The sequence below is a fragment of the Peromyscus maniculatus genome, chromosome 10 (assembly GCF_049852395.1).
Source record: "Peromyscus maniculatus bairdii isolate BWxNUB_F1_BW_parent chromosome 10, HU_Pman_BW_mat_3.1, whole genome shotgun sequence".
NCBI classification, from domain to species: domain Eukaryota; kingdom Metazoa; phylum Chordata; class Mammalia; order Rodentia; family Cricetidae; genus Peromyscus; species Peromyscus maniculatus.
This window is the reverse complement of record NC_134861.1, coordinates 1,251,756-1,270,985: the sequence shown is the minus strand read 5'-3', so window position 1 is coordinate 1,270,985 and position 19,230 is coordinate 1,251,756. Positions and strand designations below refer to the sequence as shown.

General features: G+C 46.2%; 1 protein-coding gene across 3 annotated transcripts in view; it reads right to left on the bottom strand.

Annotated features, from left to right (window-relative positions):
* Window positions 1-19,230, bottom strand: part of Stk32b (serine/threonine kinase 32B) — a 244,385-nt gene that overhangs the window by 178,505 nt on the left and 46,650 nt on the right. For all 3 annotated transcript variants that reach the window (XM_006985611.4, XM_076545683.1, XM_076545682.1), the window contains one exon: window positions 4,558-4,613. In XM_006985611.4, coding sequence (XP_006985673.1) covers window positions 4,558-4,613 — 56 coding nt within the window. The remainder of the gene's footprint in view (window positions 1-4,557; window positions 4,614-19,230) is intronic.

Here is a 19,230-nt window from a genome sequence, read left to right as displayed (position 1 = left end):
TACCATCTGTCTTGAGATTTCAGAAATCGCAGTACATGCGAGAGTGAAGGGATGACAGAGTGGAGACTGACCTGGAAAACTGCCGTGTCCTCAGATTGTAGGGAAATATTATGACATAAATGAGATGTGCACCAGTTCCTAGAACAACAGCTCAAAAATATAGCACAGGAAAGTGTAGCTATAACCTCACTAGATAAAGTAAAAGGCAGTTCTGAATATTTAATCTGAAAAATACAGGATAGAAGAAACAGAAGAAGAAAAGAGAGGTGATAAAGAAAATCATAAAAACACACCGGATATAAGCCAAACAGTTCCCAGAACTATATCAACCACAAATCAAATGAACAGCTCAACTAAAAAGGCAGAGTTTGTGAAACAGATCTTTTAAAAGCAAGATCTAACTGTGTGCTGTCTTCACAGTATTTATTTTTAATGTGAGGGGCAGAATGAAAATAAAGAAAATGCATGCCATGTAAACAGTAGCATAAATAGATGGCAATAATTATGTTGATACCAGGGAAGATAAAAGTTAAAATGAGAGTATTAGCAGAGATGGAAAAGGCATTTTGTAATAATGGGATCTATTCATCCTGAGAACATTAACAGTGAGAAAGGTCTGTGTCCAAGACTTCAGACCACCAAGAGCAAGATGCACACAGTGGCAGATTTGTGCAAGAAATGACAATCCCAGAGTCCTATTAGAGTTTGGACACAACTGTCTCAAAACAGATGAACAACCCCATCTCCAAGTCAGCAAAGACACAGATCTGAACAACACTGTGTCACTTCTTTTCTCTTGCTGTGACAAAAACCTAACAAAAACTCATTGAAGAAGATTTGTTTTGGTTGAGTTTGTGGGTACACATTTCATCATGGTGGCGGAAGTGTGAGGCAGATGGTCACATTGCACCCACAGTCAGGAAGCAGAGAGTTGAAGGCTGGGACCCAGTTAAGAGTTTTGCCTTTCGTCATCCCAGACAAAAGAGATGGTCATCTCTAGTGAGATGTTAGCAAATCATATTGAATGATATAGGAAAAGGTTGAAGTAGCATATCCAATTGGGATTTGTCTGAATTATGCAAGGTTGCTTTAAAATTTGAAAACCAAACAGTGTCACTCTCAAATGAGAGATGCTGGGTAGCTATTTCCAAGGACACAAGGAAAGCATGTGGCAGTTCAATAATCAGACATGACAAACCCTGCCACAGAGTTTCAAACTATGGACACTGACCTGGGGAAATGGCTATGCTGAGACACTTCAGCCCCAGAACAAAGCTGTCTGGCCTCACAGCAGATTAGGGTCAGTACAAAGCTACTGCATCCTCTGTGTAGGGATGTTACCTCTATGGAGAGTTGGCATAGCACAGCCTGTTTGTGATCAACTTAGGCCAGTCTGATACTACTGAAAAATCCGCCCTAATAAGAAGCCTTTGATCATCTAAAATCTGATGTTCACACAGATAACCATTCCCTTAGAAACATCCTCAAAGGGGCCACCCTAATGAGACCTGACCACTTTCCTTATAACAATCTACAAACAAGCTTCCCAGCCTCCGGGGCTCCACCTCGTCTCTGCAGACTGGTTGTCACAGTCCTTCTAGTATCCCTCATCAAATCCTTCTTTCCCATCAGTCTGGTCTTTGGTGAACTCACTCACAGCCCCTGTAACATGGGCCTGCCACAGCACTGTGCCATGACAGGAAGGGGATGCCTGATGTGGTAAAGGAGGTCTCAGGGAAACTTGGAGATGACTTCATCCTCACAGTGAAGCAGCAGCTTCTTCCCCACTGAGCTCAGAAGTAAAGCCAGGGAAGGGAGGGGGCTCCTTGGTTACAGCACCACAGGGAGCTAGCATGAGGACTGGAGTTGGGATTCCCAGGGCCCAGGAAAAAGCTAGGTGGGCATGGCAACTCACCAGCATTTCCAGCACTCAGAAAGTGGAGACATGGGGTTCCCAGAACAAGCCGACAGTCACACTAGCCTTATATTAGTGAGCTCTGAGTTCAATTGGGGGACCCTGCCCCAGTGAACAAGGTCAGGTGATTGAGGAAGACTCCTGATGGCCTCTACATAGGTGTGGACACACATGCCCCCCCACACACATGTGCCCACACTTGGGTGTACACCACATGCCCATACATACATATGAAGAAAGAGAAACCTTAAGGACAAAACAGAGCTGCCCCTCCTCATGATTTCTCAACTCCTAAGGGGGAGTTTAGCCATTTCAATAAAGCAAGGACCCTAAAAGCACAAGTCAGTGAAGATAGGTGACACTACCTGCCCTGGTTAGCTTTCTGTTGCTGTGATAAAACACTGACCAACACTAACTTGGAAAGCAAAGGGCTTGTCTTAGCTTACAGGTCCATCATCCAGAGAAGACAGGACCTGGAGGCAGGAACTGAAGCAGTGACCCTGGCTGCTTACTGGCTTGCTCTCCTGTACAACCCAGGACCACCTGCCCAGGGGTTGTGCTGCCCACAGTGGACTGGGACCTGTCATATCAATCAAAACGATGCTCATGGGTCAATCTGATGGAAGCCATTCCTCAATTGAGGTTCCCTCTTCCCAGATGACTCCAGTTTGTGTTAAGTTGACAAACACTAACCAGGATGTACAGCTCTGAGCAGATTGAAGACTTTCTGATAAAATCCCCTGGAAGCTACAAACCAACTTTCACAACTAGCCATGTAAGGAGCAATGTTTCTGGAGCAGCATTTGTGCTGGATGGTCAGCAACACTTGCTGTGGATGATTGATTGATAAATAAAACACTGAATGGCCAGTAGCCAGGCAGGAAGTATAGGCGGGACAAAGAGAGAGGAGAATTCTGGGAAGTGGAAGGCTGAGGCAGAGAGACACTGCCAGCTTCCTTGATGAGGAGCAGGATGTAAAGTACCAGTAAGCCATGAGCCACATGGCAAGGTATAGCTTAATAGAAATGGGTTAATTTAAGACAGAAGAACTAGATAACAAGAAGCCTGCCACAGCCATACAGTTTATAAGTAATGTACGTGTCTGAGTGATTAGGTGATAGGTGGGCTGCAGGACTGCAGGGGCTTGGCAGGACCCAGAGAGAAACTCTCCAGCTATAAACACTGTTGAGCCAACTGCTTTCTGTCAATGGTGACTCCACAGGGATCTCTTGTTTGTGCAGTGATGCTATGTAAGGACGAGTCTCTTCTGTAAACACTGGCTGATCTGCCAGTGCACTGGAAGCCCCTCTGACTCAAAGAGGCCAGGGTCTGTTCAGTTAGCAAGTGGTACAATCCACGGATGATGCAAATAGCTAACATTTTTATACATATGTACTGAAGAGCTTGGAAACGGGGTGTGAAAAGGAAGGCTGGCCTTGCTGCCTCAGGATGCCTGCAGTTATGTCTAGACTGGCAGAACTGGGCATCAAATCATTCACATTCTGCTAAGTGAATTGATCCTCAACACTGCATTTAAGAAGGGCTATGTGAGAAGGTCCATTGGGAATTCACAAGGCAAAGAGAAGGGGAAACCTCCAGAAAAGTCTCCCAATGGAGGAGGTCCTCTATCTCAGGAATGGGGTTTCCACTGAGCATGCTGGTCCTCACATTGGTCCACCTACGCCATTGTATGATAAGTTCCTGCTCCATCAAGGCCATATTCACTGGTAAAAATGGCTGTCAGTTCCTGGAATACCCCAAGGACACTGCGAGCCTCAGATATATTCCTGCCCTCCTCTAAAAAGAGCTTACTTCTCAATCACGAGATGAAAACAAAGGATGCTTGCTCTCCCATCATCCTCAGCTGCTAGAAGTAGTCACACCCCTTCCTATACCCATCCCCACTTCATGTCTGTCCAGAAGTGAAAATGCCCTCACCACCTGCTCTTATGGTGTATAGAAAGCATGAGCCAAAATAAATCTTTTTTCTTTAAGTTTTTTTTATATCAGGCATTCTGTCTCAGGTGTAAGAAAAGTAGCATACAGTTGCTAGTCACTGGGTCTAAGCTTTTGAGTCTAAATCACTTCACCCATAAAAAGTAAATAATAGCATTTGAGTATAATGGAGTACCTGGGTTTTCAAAGGTACTTAAAACAATTATTGCAAAGAGAAGTTTCTGTGGGAACAGATTAGGTCTTGCTAGGGGGAAACTCTTTTCCCCTAAAAACCTTACCTTCTCCTAATTTTTATGGCCTTTATGCCCAAAGAGTCAAGAATTACAAGTTCAAATTTTTGTAAAAACCAAATGTCCAAGAGCCAGAAACAGCCATCTCATGTTAAGTTTGGAGGAGGGATCCACTCTCCTCATCCATGTCTCTCAAGGAAGACCTGCATTAGCAATATTGAAGCAATTGCCAGTGGGAGTCACCTAAGCCCAGACTCTGCGGTTAATTCTGTTTTCAGAGTAAAATACAGAGTCCAAGGAAACCATTTAGGCTTCCTTTCATGTCTCAGATTTACCAAGTAGAAATCTTCTGTCGACAGGAAATGCCTAGACCCACAGAACACACACACGCTCAAGCAACCAGACTTTCATATTTCATTTTTTGTTTGTTTGTTTTAAAAAGTACATTCTTCTTACCTTTCCAAAACTCCCTTTACCAATGGCCCGCAGGATCTGGAAGTGGTCAAAGTTGACTGTAAAAAAGGAGAAAGGGGCAGTCAGGTCAGGCTTGGCTCTGGTACGTGGTGTCCATGTACTACCCACTTGCTCTGCTGGCTTCTGTCCACTGGCATTATTTATTTCCTATCAGCACCTGGTGACTGAGGCACTGCCCAATGAAGGACATCCCATTTTCTCCCAAATACAGTTAAAATCTCTCCATGGGTGCACAGGAGGAGACATCTGGTAGGGACCAAGGTAGGTGACAACAGAAATGCTCAGCTGTTTCGATTTCATATTCTCACATGTATTTTTCCATTCTCAAAGGACAGGTGTCCCTACTGTGGACCCCTCCGGTATACCCAGTGCTCTCACAGTCAGACCATAGGTTACATGTGTCTGCTGTTACAATCTCACAGTCGGCTCCTTCTACAGTCTGTCTAAGCCCTGACAGTCTGTTGAACCCTCAGTATTAAGGCTCCTACAGGCCAAGCACAATGACCCACACCACTCGCCTGCTCTCACATCACATCACTCCTTGCCCCCATTTAGCTGTCTCTGTGTCTTCACCCTCCAGCCCTTATTGGCTGGACTCTACCCCAACCTCTGCTCCAAAGCACGTCAGCAGTGTATGGCCATGCCGCTGACTGTCATGAACATCCTCTACCTTCCGTGTCCCTGATCCCCGTCTCCTTCTGTTTCTGATTTTTCAGGCAGGGTCTGATGTAACCCAGACTTCCCCTTTTCTCTACCTTTGGAGTGTTGAGATTACAGATATGCCACAATGCCCAGTTTGTGCGGTGCTGAGGATTGAACCAAGGGCTTCGTGCATACCAGGCATGCACTCTTCCAACTGAGCTACACCCGGCTTCTATGGCAGAGCCCTCTCTCAAATGTCCCTTTCAATGGCTTCTCTATGCTCAGACTTTCCCTCCCAGGGGTTAGACACTGGAGTCTGTCACTCTCTGTCACACAACTACTCTCATGGCCTCCAGAGGCTTCAGTGGCATTCCAGAGCCTGCCAAAGTATCCCTGGCCTTTAGGTAGTTTGAATGGATGCCTACCCTAGAATACTCTTGGGGATTCAAACCTACCTTGAACTTCATGGATCCAACAGACCCCAGGCAGAATTGTGCCACCTTTTAGCTGGCCACCCATTTCAGTAGGTCCAGAAGACCCTAGGCTGGGCGCCACTTTCCCAAAGCCAAGGATTCATCTCTGGTTCCTTTCCCTCCCAACCCCACATTTAGTCTTTTATCAGCATGGGTCTAGTTTTCCTCGTTCTGTACTCTTTCATCTGCCCATCCTGAGGCTCCTTTGATTTCTACCTGCTCCTTTTACCTAATGTCTACAGTGGCCTTTCAACCCTCCCCTCGACCCTCCCCCGGGGCACATATAATAAGGGACATAATCATGACGGTCCCCTGCTGACTCCCTTCTCCTGACCCCTCTGTCTTAACCATGGAGAGCATATGACCTGCATGGTCCCTGTCCTACCCCTCCCACACCCACCCTCATGCTGCAGACACAGGCCCCTTCCTTTCTAGTAAATCTGTCCCTTTTCCATCTAATGCTCTTCTCTGACTGTCCTTTTGTCACCCTGCTGTGTCCTGTGTCCTGAGAGGGGGCTGGGCCTAACTTCCAACTAAGCGTGCAGTCTTGTAGCATGGTAACTTCCACGGAACACATCATTCTGAATAGCTCAACAGGACTTGATCATTTTTCTTTGCTAGGCTCTGAGTTACCTGGGGTCAAAGTTCATGATCACTTTATTTGTTGTTGCTCCCTTAGCACCTGACCTTGCTTAGTACACTGCGGCACTCCATAACTACTCATTAACTGAAGGGATGATTGAGTGAGCTAATCTCCATATTCATGGTGCCAAGTGCATAATAAGTCTTTGGTAAATATTTTTGCATTTGACTGAATTGCAGCCAGTTCCCAATAACTAGGAAAGACATGCTATTTACGAAGATGAAGGGGATTGATTAGCTCACTGCATAATTGAAGTTGGGGTGTGGGGAAGTCAATGAACACAATTCGTTCCTTGTATATTAAACTTTGCCAAGCCAAAGTCAGAATCCAGTGAGCTGTCAAACGCCTGACGTGCTTAGAATAGAGAGGCTAGGTTAACAGTTAACTAGCAAAACTTCCTTTCTTTAACCCAGCTCTGTTTACTTTCAGAATAACTTACTGAAACCATAAATTCCATACTTCTCCTCTTACCCACTCTCTAGAGGTGGAGGGAGGAAAGGAAAGCAATGGACGTGGACCACAGCTCAGGTGGCTGTCATGTGCTGGGACGTGTGCCTCGCTTAACAAACACCTCCACGGTTCAGAAAGTAAATGTCACTGTGGGTCTTTGCCCCCCACCCTCTATGCAGCAGAGCCAGCTACCCAGAGGCATGACTTAGGAACTACCAGGACACAGATGCTGAGTCCCGGCATGAGGAACAGCCCCTTATCCCTATCAGAAAATAAAACAATGCTATTGTGCAGTGGGGGGGGGGGCTTTTGATAAAAGAGCAAGGCACATGGGAAAGGTTGATAAAGTATCGTCGGATTTGGAGCTCCATGTGATCTTACTTCGGAGTGAAAGGGTAGTCTTTTATGCCATCAGTATAGAGGCTAGATTACCTTGATTTGAATCCCATCACTCAGCAACTGGGTGGTCTCAGAGACAGCACTTAAACTCTGTGCTCCCTCTTAACACTAGGTATGGTAAAAAATAATTCTTACTTTTCTCAACACCTTGTCAAGTGCCTAGCAGAAAGAGTGGAGGAGAGTTTAACATTGATTCATTAATTCAGGGGGAACAGTTCATCATTGCTGAGAAGGTGCGGTAATCTGGAACAGGTTGGTCTAAGGTATCAGGAGCTTGCAGCTTCTCACACGGTACCAAACAGGAGACAGGAATGAGTGGAAGCAGGGCCAGGCTGTTACCTTCCAGCCCCAGCCCCCATGGCCTATGCCATTAGCTAGGCCCTCTGTCTCAAAGACTGCATGGTCTCCCAAAACATTGCCACCAGTTGAGGACCAAGTGTTCGGACACATGAGCCTGTGAGGGTACGGCAGGTTGCTTTCTGTTACTACAGTGAACACAACCAAAAGAAACTTAGGGAGGAAAAGGTTTGTTTCAGCTTACATATCCTGATCACGTCCATCACAAAGGGAAGTCAGGACATGAGCTCAAGACAGGAAGCTGGAGGCAGGAGCTGATGCAGAGGCCATGAAAGAGTGCTGCTTACTAGCTTACTTATGGCTTGCTCAGCCTGCTAGACTACCTGCTTAGGGATAGCATTGCCCACAGTGGACTGGACCCCTGAAGGAAGCCTGGTGCTCACCTGCATTTCCCTGTGTTTAGCCAAAATGTCCCACTGACTAAAGCTGTTTTGAGTAAGTCGTGTAAAAATCGAGAAGGCCCTTTCCCCTGACACACACACACACACACACACACACACACACACACACACACACACACACACACACTGCTTTCTGACATCATCTAAGAAACAACACTGCACACCTGTTTGACCACATCTTTCTCTCTTGGCTCCAGACATTTGTTGACCTACTGCTTTCTGATGACAGATCCAGCCACTCAGGCACTGGCTATGATCCACTGGATCCTTGCCGTGTGTGTCACGGGTCCGACACCCCCAGTGGGCTCCTCTGTCTCTCTTCCCTGCTTCTCTAGAGCTGAGCATCCAGAACCATTTAGTTTACTCAGCAGCCTACCAATGTGGATAAACAACTTCATGTTCCCCAGCATCCCCTGTACCTTCTGAAGATGCATTCCCATGGGATTCCTTGCCTATCTACAGCCAGACTTCCTGCAGACCCAGCCCAGCTCCCTGGGTCTTAGAGGCTTAACCCTTGAGGTCTGCAGGACTTAACCCTTGAGGCCCCACCTTGACTGCATCCCAGGCCTCAGAGGTCTCCTCCCTTCACTAGCCACCCTACCTGTAGATTGCCTATAGCAAGCAATCAGACCCAACCCCTGCTGCAGTGTGTCCTGCTGGGGAACTGAGTTGGGATGATATCCACAGAGAGCCAGGAAAATGTAGAAGGAAGAATGTGGCCTTGGAGGTTAGCAGGCTGCATCCAATGGGGCAGGGAGAGTTCCATGTGAGAAAACTGGGGTGATGGGCCAAGTTACTTGGAAAGACATGCAGTCAAATTAGTGCCTTCTTTCTTTCTTTCTTTCTTTCTTTCTTTCTTTCTTTCTTTCTTTCTTTCTTTCTTTCTTTCTTTCTTTCTTTCTTTCTTCCCTTCCTTCCTTCCTTCCTTCTCCCTCTCCCTCTCTCTCTCTCTCTCTCTCTCTCTCTCTCTCTCTCTCTCTCTCTCTCCCTCCCTCCCTCCCTTCCTTCCTTCCTTGCATCTGTCCTTTCAATGCAGTCTCATGTAGCCCAGGTTAGCCTTAAACTCTGTATATAGTCAAGGATGACCTTGAACTTCTGACCCTCTGATTATAGGCATGCGCTGCCACATCCAGTTGTATGGTATTGGAAATGGAACTCAGGGCTTCATGCCTCCCCTCCATTAGACACCAGGGTCAGCTCCTGAGTAGATAAGAGCCAAAGCTGCGGGCACTAAAACTGCAGATCTCAGTTCCCGACTGGAAGGCTGTCACTATGTGTCCTCATCCATGGTGAGTAGAAATGACAGTTTGGGTGTTGACTTTGTCTCTCATCAAGTCATTGGCTTAGTTCAAAGTCATAGGCTTAGGGTCTTCACCCAGTCCAGAACTTCTAGATCTCCATTAGAGAAAGCCAATGGTCTGAGTACTATACACACATGGTCACCATCCAGGGACTCAGCTAACCGGGATGCTTTATTTCATTGATGTTGATATGACAAAATACCCTGGTTTCAATTATCTTAATTGAAAATTCCTGGCTACAGTCCTTCATAGGCGAGAAGTCAAGAGGGCAGGAATTGGGGACAGCTGGTCATGTGACATTCACAGTCAGATACAGATAAGAATGCACACTTTCTTGCTTGTGCTCAGCTTGATTGCTCTACCCTTACACAGTTCAGGTTCTGCTGCCTAGGGAATTGTGCCCTTCACATTGGGTAGGTCTTCAATGAAGTAAGTCAACACTACACAAACATGCCCTGAGGCAAACTTGATATAGACAGTCTTTCAGTGAAACTCTCTGCCCAGGTGATCCAGATTGTGTCAAGTGGACAGTTAAAGCTGACCATCACATGGGGAAGAAAAAAAATAATGTGTCTGTATTAAATGTTGACAGGTTATTTTCTTGTCAGGATTCCCTAACAGTACAGTGTAACAAGCACTTCAATAGCATCCATTCTGAGTTAACTGAAGTTATCTAGAGCTGTGCAAAGCCAGGGTGTCCAAGCTGTGAGAGTGTACACATGTTTATTTTGTGGAACACTGCAATGTGGCATGGCCATCTGCAAAGTTCATGCCTCAAAACCACACAATTGAGTTACACAAAACAAACAAAAACTAAATGCATTAAATATGCTCAGAATTTTGTGTTGGGCTGCATTTATATTTTGAATTTTGTGTTAGACTGCATTCAGGACTATCCTGGGCTACATGTGGCATATGGGCTGCAGGCTGGGCATTTCTGGTTTAAAACAAACAAGGAGATGAATTTGCAGTTTTGTGTAAGAATATTGAGGATCTGAGGATGTTGGTATCTGGAGGGATTCCTGGAAAAATCCCCTGAGCTCACCATGCACACCATGCTTCATCCAATGCTGGGAGTTACCAGATCCATCCTGGAAACTGTGAGCATACTCCGATCCCAATGGTTCTGTAGCTCTGTGAGCTCTGGCCCTGAGTGCAACCCTTGTCCACCTTTGACTCCTGAGATGAGACGGGTCTCTTTCACAATCATGTCCAGGGCTGAGAAATTCCACTGGAGAGTCTGTTCCTGGCCAGTGTCCATGCTGGCTGGCAGGGTTGCTGTAGGAGGTCAAAGCTAGGTGTTTGGTGTATACTGTCTTCGTGGCCCTGCTCTGCATACAGGCCCCACTCCCCACCCATAAAGAGAGAAGCTGGGATTTGCTTCCCAGAGCCGCAGCACTGTTCTCAGCCTTATTAAAAAGTGCTTTGTTTCCTTGTTGATAAATGTGTTTAATAACACCCCAAGCCTTTTTTTCTAACAGTCTACACTCTTATCAGCAAGAACACTGAATCTGTGAGCAGCCAGGAATTTGCATGCCTAATTCATATGGGTAGAGTACGGCAGAAACTTTAGGGTGTAAATTAATTTAGAGCTGGTGGAAAATTCACGATAAGACAAGCTGCCAGGAGAGCTTGAGAACTCAACTGTCAATCTGTCCTTCCTCCCTGTGCGCCTGATGTCTTCAGTTTCTTTGCTGGCACTGTGATAAAATATGATGACAAAGATAACTTAAGGGAAAGAAAGGGTTTAATTGCCAAGGTCATTGCCTCTCATTGCAGGGAAGTAAAGGTAGCAAGTCTCATTTACCCACAGTCACGAGCAGAGAGCAATGGGCTAATTCATGTTGCTAGTGCTCAGCTCATTTTCTCCACGCTTATCCAATTCAGGATAGAGTGTCACCCATACTGAGCATGTCTTCCAGCCCCAGTTAATGTAGTCAAGACAACCCCTCACAGACATATCCACAAGCCAACTTGATCCAGACAGTTCCTTACAGAGATTCCCTCTCCATGGGGATTCTAGTTGGCAATTAAAATGACCTTGCTGTATTTATTACTTCCCTAGGACAGCCCTAACAAATTGTCACCAAGGAGCTTAAAACAGCAGGGATTAATTACCCTACAGTTCAAGAGGTCAAAGGCCCAGAGCAAAATGTGCCATCCATGGAGACCCTGGGGGTCCTTCCCTAACGCCATCCTTGACACTCTGCATCACTCCAGCCCTTGCCTCTCCCTTCTCAGGGCTTCTCCCCAGGTGTCTCTGTTTTCTTCTTACTCAACCACTTCATTTGAGGCTCACCCTAGATCTGAGAAGCTTCAACTACACCAGTAAAAACCTATTTCCAAATCTGGCCCCATTCTCGGGTTCCATGTGGTTGTGCATTGGGAGAGAACAGTTATTCAGCTCAGTGTATTCACAATAGCTCCCAACACAAGGAATGGCCAGTGAAAGAAAGCTGAGTGGGTGACAGGAAGCTCCAGCCCACACTTAATGCACCTGTCATTCCACAGTGGTATACACAGCTGCAGCTGTTGGAGTCATAGACACAAAGTTTAGGAATAGAATTTAGACTTTCTGCTCTTCAGCCTGGTGGAGTTGAGCCAGAGCTTTGATTTCAACACATGGACAGGAAGTCATGTGACTGTACCCTCTGTAAGTTCACAGCTCTCAGGACAATGATTCAAAGGGATGCACCTCAGATACCTAAACCATAGACGTTCTGACAAGTGAGAGCTGACCATCTGCCTTGTTTGGAGGAAGAACAGTGCAGGGGTCAGGGCCCAGCATGACTGGAACATCCACTGACACCTTTTGACTCAGTTGCTGAGCAGCAGATTGGGAAGGGTGACAGGTGACAAGGAGAAAAACACCTCGTTTCTGCTGCCTTCTGCATGGGAAACTGCACTGGTCACCCATGCCCAATGCTGAGAGGAAGGTGCTGTGGATGTCAGATCTGCCTGAGCACTTTGCCCATGAGCAGTAAAGAAAGCTGAGACAATGAAGAAGTGAGAGGATAGTTTGATACAGACACTTAATGGTTTGTCTTATCTCCTTAGCAACCAGAAACAAGCATCCTCCATTCACTGCCATACACTTAGTTATCCTAAAACACCTGCTTGAAGTCTTTAGAAGAGGTGAAAAATCAGAGCACAGACACAGGAGGACCATGGGAGGATATAGAGATGATGATGATGTTTATAAGCCACAAGTATGGCTGGCTGTTTGAATGTACCTTGGACATACTTCCTGGATGGAATGACCATCCTCTGCCTGTCACTGTGAGAAGCATCTCCCAGCACTGGCATCAAGACTGATGACATATCTCCAGTCTCGACCCCTCTGCCCAACCAGAGGCTTTGTTTCCATGTCTGAGAAATGGAACTGCTAATAGCCTCTTGCAAAGCCCTAGTAAAAATTATAGATCTCTAGAAAGCTGCGAGTGCTCCATCTGGACAGCCAAAATCACAGGGTGAACTATGGTCGCCACAGTGGCTGGATGTTAAGACAAATGCATTCAGAGAAGGGAAACTATAAAAACCTGAAGGAATTGGTAGATCTCGGCAAAAATAGCAACTTCTGGGGCTTCAATCTTCATGTCGTCCTCAGAATGTGAAACACACCGCTTGATCAATGGAAGCCACACCCACAGTGTGTGACAGTCCTCCCCCTTAACAGCTCAGTGCATTCTCCCCACCACTGGAAATGCCCACGGAGTTAAACAAACTGTGTGAAAACAAAGCCTTTTGGAAGAAGGCTTTAATCATAACACACATTGCCGAACACATGGCTGGGTTTTGTCAGCTTCTGGGAAGAAGGTACAACTTGCCAACGGAAGTCTGAAGAAAATGGCAATATTTGAGATGAAGCAAAGCCAGACGAAAGTCTCCCGGGACTCCCGGGCTCCTCCTGAGCAGCCTTCTGAAGACCACGTTCTCATGAAGTTGGGGTGAAAGTGGTGCGAGCCTTTCCCTTTTCCATTCATGGGCACAGAACATCTCCCTCCCCACCCAGGTATGCTTTTGGAGTCCCACAGGGTGAGCTGTGCTTTTCTTTCCTGAGTGGCAGAAATGACACCGCCTGCCTGCCTGCCTTTCTTGGGCACTGTTTTCTCAACTCCCCACTGGGGGAATGTGGGGACATCGGTCCAGGTTCTCACAGGTGAAACTCAGATACACCCAGATTACATAAACAGGCATGCATAACACCTGTGGATTCAAACTCTATGGCAGGGAGAATCAAGCCTCCTTGTGCGGGAGGAGGGTGATCATGGACCACAAGTTCAGAAGCAGCCATGTGCAGAGCTAAGACCCAAACCCAATTTGCAGTCCTCACCTTTTCAGATGCCCTGTCTGTAAACACCACACTAAGCAAATGGGGACAAAAACTGATAGAATTCCCACTTGTGTCAGGCAGGGGACAGCTGCCTAGGAAGGACCAGTGCCCAGCAGAGCTGGGGCCCAGCCTCTTGTAGCAGAAGGTGGAGAATGAGAGGCAGAGGACCACTGTGGGTGGTGAGAAGCAGGGGAGGAGTCCACAGGTCTCCAGGGCAGAGGGCTCCACTGAGCACGCTGGCCTCTCAAAGCAAGTGGCCTCAGAGACAAGAACAGAGGCACAAAGCCCGTCCTGCCTTGAAGAGGAAAGCGCGCACACAGTCTCGGCTTGGAAAACAGTGACTAAACAGGCCTTGGGCAGGATCAAGGATCTGAGTGTGCTTTAGTGAGCAGTACAGTCAAGCCCTCTAACTGTATAAGCGTAGGGACGTCTATGAACCATCTGTGCTGACAAATAGAATAACGTGGGATAAATGGATAAAGTCCTACAGACTCGCAACCTACCAAGACTGCATCGTGAAGAAGCAGCCGACCGGAACACACCAATATCAGCAGGAAGATTCAATTAGTGAGGAAAAGCCTTACCCAAAGAAAAGCCCGGAGCTAGACAGCCTCCCTGGAAAACTCAACTGAGCAAAGAGAAGCTGTCAGTCCTTCTCAAACTCTTGCAAAAAAAAAAAAAAAAAAAAAAAAAAAGGCAATCCTTCTCTTGTAAAAGAACTCAGAGGTGGGAACTCTCAGATTCATTTCACGAGGCAAGCATTGTCCTGACACCAAATCCAGACAGGCTACAAGAAAAGAAAACTAAAGCTCTTCTCCCCGAGGAAGATACTGAAAAGGTCCTCAGCAAGGTGTCAGCTGAGCAAATCAATAGCACATTGGCAGGAACCCTTGTGGAAGAATCTAGACAGGCAAATCTCACCATCACACGCCATTCGAACAGATGAGAGATGGAAACCAGAGGCCTATCTAAACAGATGAAAACCACGTGATTGGCATCTTCTAGAGTCCTCTTTTTAGACTTTCCATCCTCTCCAGTTCAGTCTGCACATGGTCCCTCTAAAATAGAAGCCTTAAGCTGCATCAGTTTGAAGGGAAGAATTCCCAGCAGGGCTTGGTTTATAATGTAAAGTACTAAGGCACCATGCCCTAAGCTTGCCCAGGACTTGTCACACTGCTTGAACAATCACGCAGCCAAGCCTGTGAATGGAATCGTGGTGCAGGAGTACTGTTCTGCTTCAAAAAGTAAATACAGGTGAATTAAAACAAAAAATAAATAGACTAAAATTCCACATATCTTTATTATACAAGCTCTTGGCAAAGGGATACATTTCAGCATAATAAAGATCATTTATGGTACAGCAATGTCAGCTTTGTAGTCAAGAATGAAAAACGGAGAGTGTCCCCTGAAAGACCAGGGGCATGGCAAGCTGGTTCACTGTGCACACTGCCACTGCTTCTTAGGATGCCAGGTGTGCTCTCAAGAGCAATTAGGCAAGGAAGAGAAATAAAAGACTTTTTCCAGTTGGGCATGGAGGCCTATGACTGTAATCCAGGACTCATGAGGCTGAAACAGGAGGATTGCCACAAACTCAAAGAGAGCCTGGACAACAGATTAAGTCCCAGGCCAGCCAAGGTAATACAACAATACCTACTCTATAATAATAATTTTAAAAAAGACATTCCAACATTCCAATCTTAAAGAATTAATATCTACAAATGACCTGATCTTGTATATAGATTCTTAGACACTCAAGATTCTTCAAAATTCCCCCAAAATAATAAATGGATTAGGTAAATATGCACAATAAAAATCAACATCCCATATACTTCCAATAAATTATCTGAAAAAGAAAATAACCCCATTAGTAATAACATCAAAACAAATGAAATATTTACTATGCATTTACCAAGCAGATGAAAATTCTGCATACTGAGAAATTTGGAGAGAGGAATTTTAAAAAGTAGATCACTGGAAATCTAGCTTCACGGGCCCTGAAAACAAAGCTGTTAAAATGCCCACACCACCCAAAAGGGCTGCACAATCAATGCCATTGATATCCAAATTCCAAGGGCATTTTTTATGGAAATAGGGGGGAAAGTGAAATTCATATAGAATCACATAAAAATCTCATGGAGCACAAAAAACTTTGACTGGAATGATTGGAGTTGAGGACAACACACTGCTGAGTGCCAAAGCTATAGTCATTGTTAAGATCTACATGTGGAATATCACTCCAGGTTCAACTGTTTGAACATCGGTCCCCAATTGTTCTGGGAGGCTATGGAATACTTTGGGAATGGCTTCTTACTGGTGGATCTAGTGTTATAAGTTTATAGATGCATGTCTCCTCCACACACTTTAGATTTCTTTTTTCAAGAAGGAGGCTCTCAGGAAGCATGCTCATATAGGGGTTGAAATTGGCCTGAGTTGGGGCCCAATGCATTGAGCACTGATGATCATGTGAGGCTCTGGAAGCCATAGGGAGTCCCTGGAGCAGGAAATGTCCCTGTCACAATCACACTTGAGCATAGCAAAGCCAATCAAGAATGGCAATAACTCCTTAAAAAGTGACAATGAAAACTTCCCCAAACCTTAGGTTTTTCCAACCATCAAAATACTGGCTTCACTATCACCCCTGGAGCCTGCTGAGAAGTCTCTGAGAATGTCTTGATGACTGTGCCAATCAGGTGTCTTGAATGCCACTGCCTCCCTAGAATGTGAGGTAGATGTTCTGTGTTGTGCTTGGATCCATATGTTGGGTGGGGGGGTGCCAAGCAATCTTGGTCAAGGACAAACTCCAACCTGTGACATACAGGCATGCAACTGCCCCATAGACTAATGAGCCCTCACCTCTCCCCATGAGAGTAAAACACATCTCACCACTGTCTGAGCACTGGCGTGTTCTGGGGGAGATGGCCACTTGGGGTTCTACATCTCTGCTTTTAATAGGAGACAGAGGGTGATCATTTCCAAAGGTTTGAACAGGATGAAAGTGAGTTTTGTGTCTGTCCTTCTCATGCCTTTCTAAAGAGAATCTGGCATTTGATAAAAGCTCTCCAGTGGGAAAGTGTCAGGCAGATCTTCTGTGGATTCATTTGACATGTTTACTGGAAGCTCATTTTTGTCATAGGCATTCTGTACTGTAGATACCAGAAGGCACGAGGCAGGCCTTTTGGGACTCCCACAGCTAGCTCACACTGACTGGTACTCCGACCTGTCATCTGTAAGAAGGTACCCAATGTACTAGAAAGAAGTGTACCAGGAGGGCCACAGAGGGGGCCAGGGGGGTCTTAGAGAAGTAAACTTCAAACTGAGCTGGGAGTATGGGCAGGAACTGGGCAATGCCAGGAGTATGGCCATGCAGGGGACGGGAAGCTGTCTGGGGAGGGTCTGAGAGATGATTCTAAGCACAGCCAACAGGCCATTCAGACCCTGAAATGGGAATGGGGTGTGGATGTTCAACAGTGGCCACCCCTAAAGAGTGCAGGGTCAAGGAGATATAGCACTGAACAGGTACGAAGGGGTCACACCTGAGGACAGAGACAGAAATGATGTCCTTTATCTCAAGGGCTAGGGAAAGCCTGTCGGGGTAGGTTGGTCCCTAAGAAAGAAAGGTGGTAGAAAAGGAGAGAGGTGTGATAATAGGAACAAGGAGAAGAATGGGGGGAAAAGAGGAAAGAGAGAGAGAGAGAGAGAGAGAGAGAGAGAGAGAGAGAGAGAGAGAGAGATCAAAGAGAGGAAGGCACAAGCACGTAGGGTGATATGATCAATTTCTTCACTTAACAAGCTTATCAGTCAGCATGCTTGCTATGCTGTGTAACAAACATACCCCAGCTCTTAATAGCATATAACAATGACCATTTGCTTCTTCAGTTGTAGCACATGTCTACACAGACCAGCCAACTTGCTACACTCGCTCAGTGCCTTAGGCTATTGGAGCTGCTGTAACAAACCACGATGGGTGGGTAGTTCACAGACAACAGTCATTTCTCTTGATCTAAAAGCTGAGATGTACAGGACAAAGTGTCTGCTTGATAGTCCTTGACTCTCACCATCTTGCCACTTCCTCACAGGATGGAAGGGGTGGGGTATGCCTCTGAGATTTTTGTAAGGTCACAATCCCATCTGTGAGGGGCCCCCACATAACCTCTTCACCTCACAGAGGTCCATGTTCTAACACCACCATGGTGGTTTCAGAATCTTATTGAGGGATGGATCACTGTAGTAGTTGCCTGACTTGCTGCTGTAATAAAATGTCTGACAGAACATTAGAAGGGGTGAGTCTACTTCACAGCTCCAAGGTACAGTCCATCAAGATGAGGAACACATGGTAGCAGGAACTACCCAGAGCATCTGCAGTCAGGAAGCAGAGGCAGATGAATTCTGGTCCTCAACATGTTTTCTTTTTATAATCCAAACCCAAGCCTGTGGGATGGTGTAACCATCATTAAGATGAATTTTCCTACTTGTTTAACCTAATCTAAATAATTCCTCACAGCACGCCCAAAGGCTTCTCTCCCAGATGATGCTAGATCTCATCATGGGACCATCAATACTAACTACCGTAGGTACAAACATCTGGACCACAGTATGTTGAGGCAGTCTGACGGAGGCTGCATCTCACCCATGTGTTCTGTACCCATTGTTATTAAATGTCCCCCCCATCAGACAGTAGCACACTCTTCTGTTTTGTTTGCTCTTCTATCCCTAGTGTTAGGCACAGTGCAGACATTCTCGATGCCCATGAGATAAATACATTCTTCTGATTTCTATAAGTCACACTTCCGTGTTGACACCAAGAGTCAGCCTTGCTCTGCCTTCCCCACCTCTGGACCATCCCTGTGTTTGTGGACCCAGCTATCATTCTTTTTCCAACATCTGTTTAGATCCTTCCCCAACAGAGGCGCTTTCTCAGACCAATTTTGTGATGTTTTTGACCGGGACCCAGGGTGTCCAGATATGTGGTCCACATTATTCCAGATGCAACTATCCAGGTATATGAGGGGAAATTGGAGGGATCAACTGGGACAAGCATCTGGCCCTCTCCAACATGGGTGGGCCTGTTCCTGTCCATGGAAGGCCTGGGTAGAGCTGAGCTGCTGACCCTCCTGCCCCAGATGCTGCCATTCTTTGAGCTGAGTCACCAGCTACTTGTGGGTCAGGACCCTGCAGGCTTTTACACTGAACTCTCACCGATGCCTCTCCTCAGCCTGTCAATTGCAGTTCTGAGGACTTCGCAGCCCGGTAGCCATGTGAGTCTGTGCTTTATAACAAAATTCTTTGTGAATGTGCATCAAACTCTGGACAACTCTAATGGCATCTTGAGGCAGACACTGTCTGTTCTTCACCTTCCTCTCTTTTGTCCTTATATTACAACTACAGTGCCTGCATCTGTCTCTACTCTTGAGGACATCCTCTTGTGCTAGGAAGTTGCTGTGGACTGCATATCAGGTGGGAAAGACAGAGTTTAGAGTGTTCTGGAAGCAGCTCTCATCCAGTAACTGGCAGGCATGAGTGGGTAGCATCCTGGGTCCTTCTAACACAGGGCAGGATGATTCTGAAGTGTGGTCTCCACTGTTCTTCAAATGCCACAACACCCTGTGTTCCCACGGTGCCACGCATGAAGACACAGCCTATGGTGAATGCTTGTTCC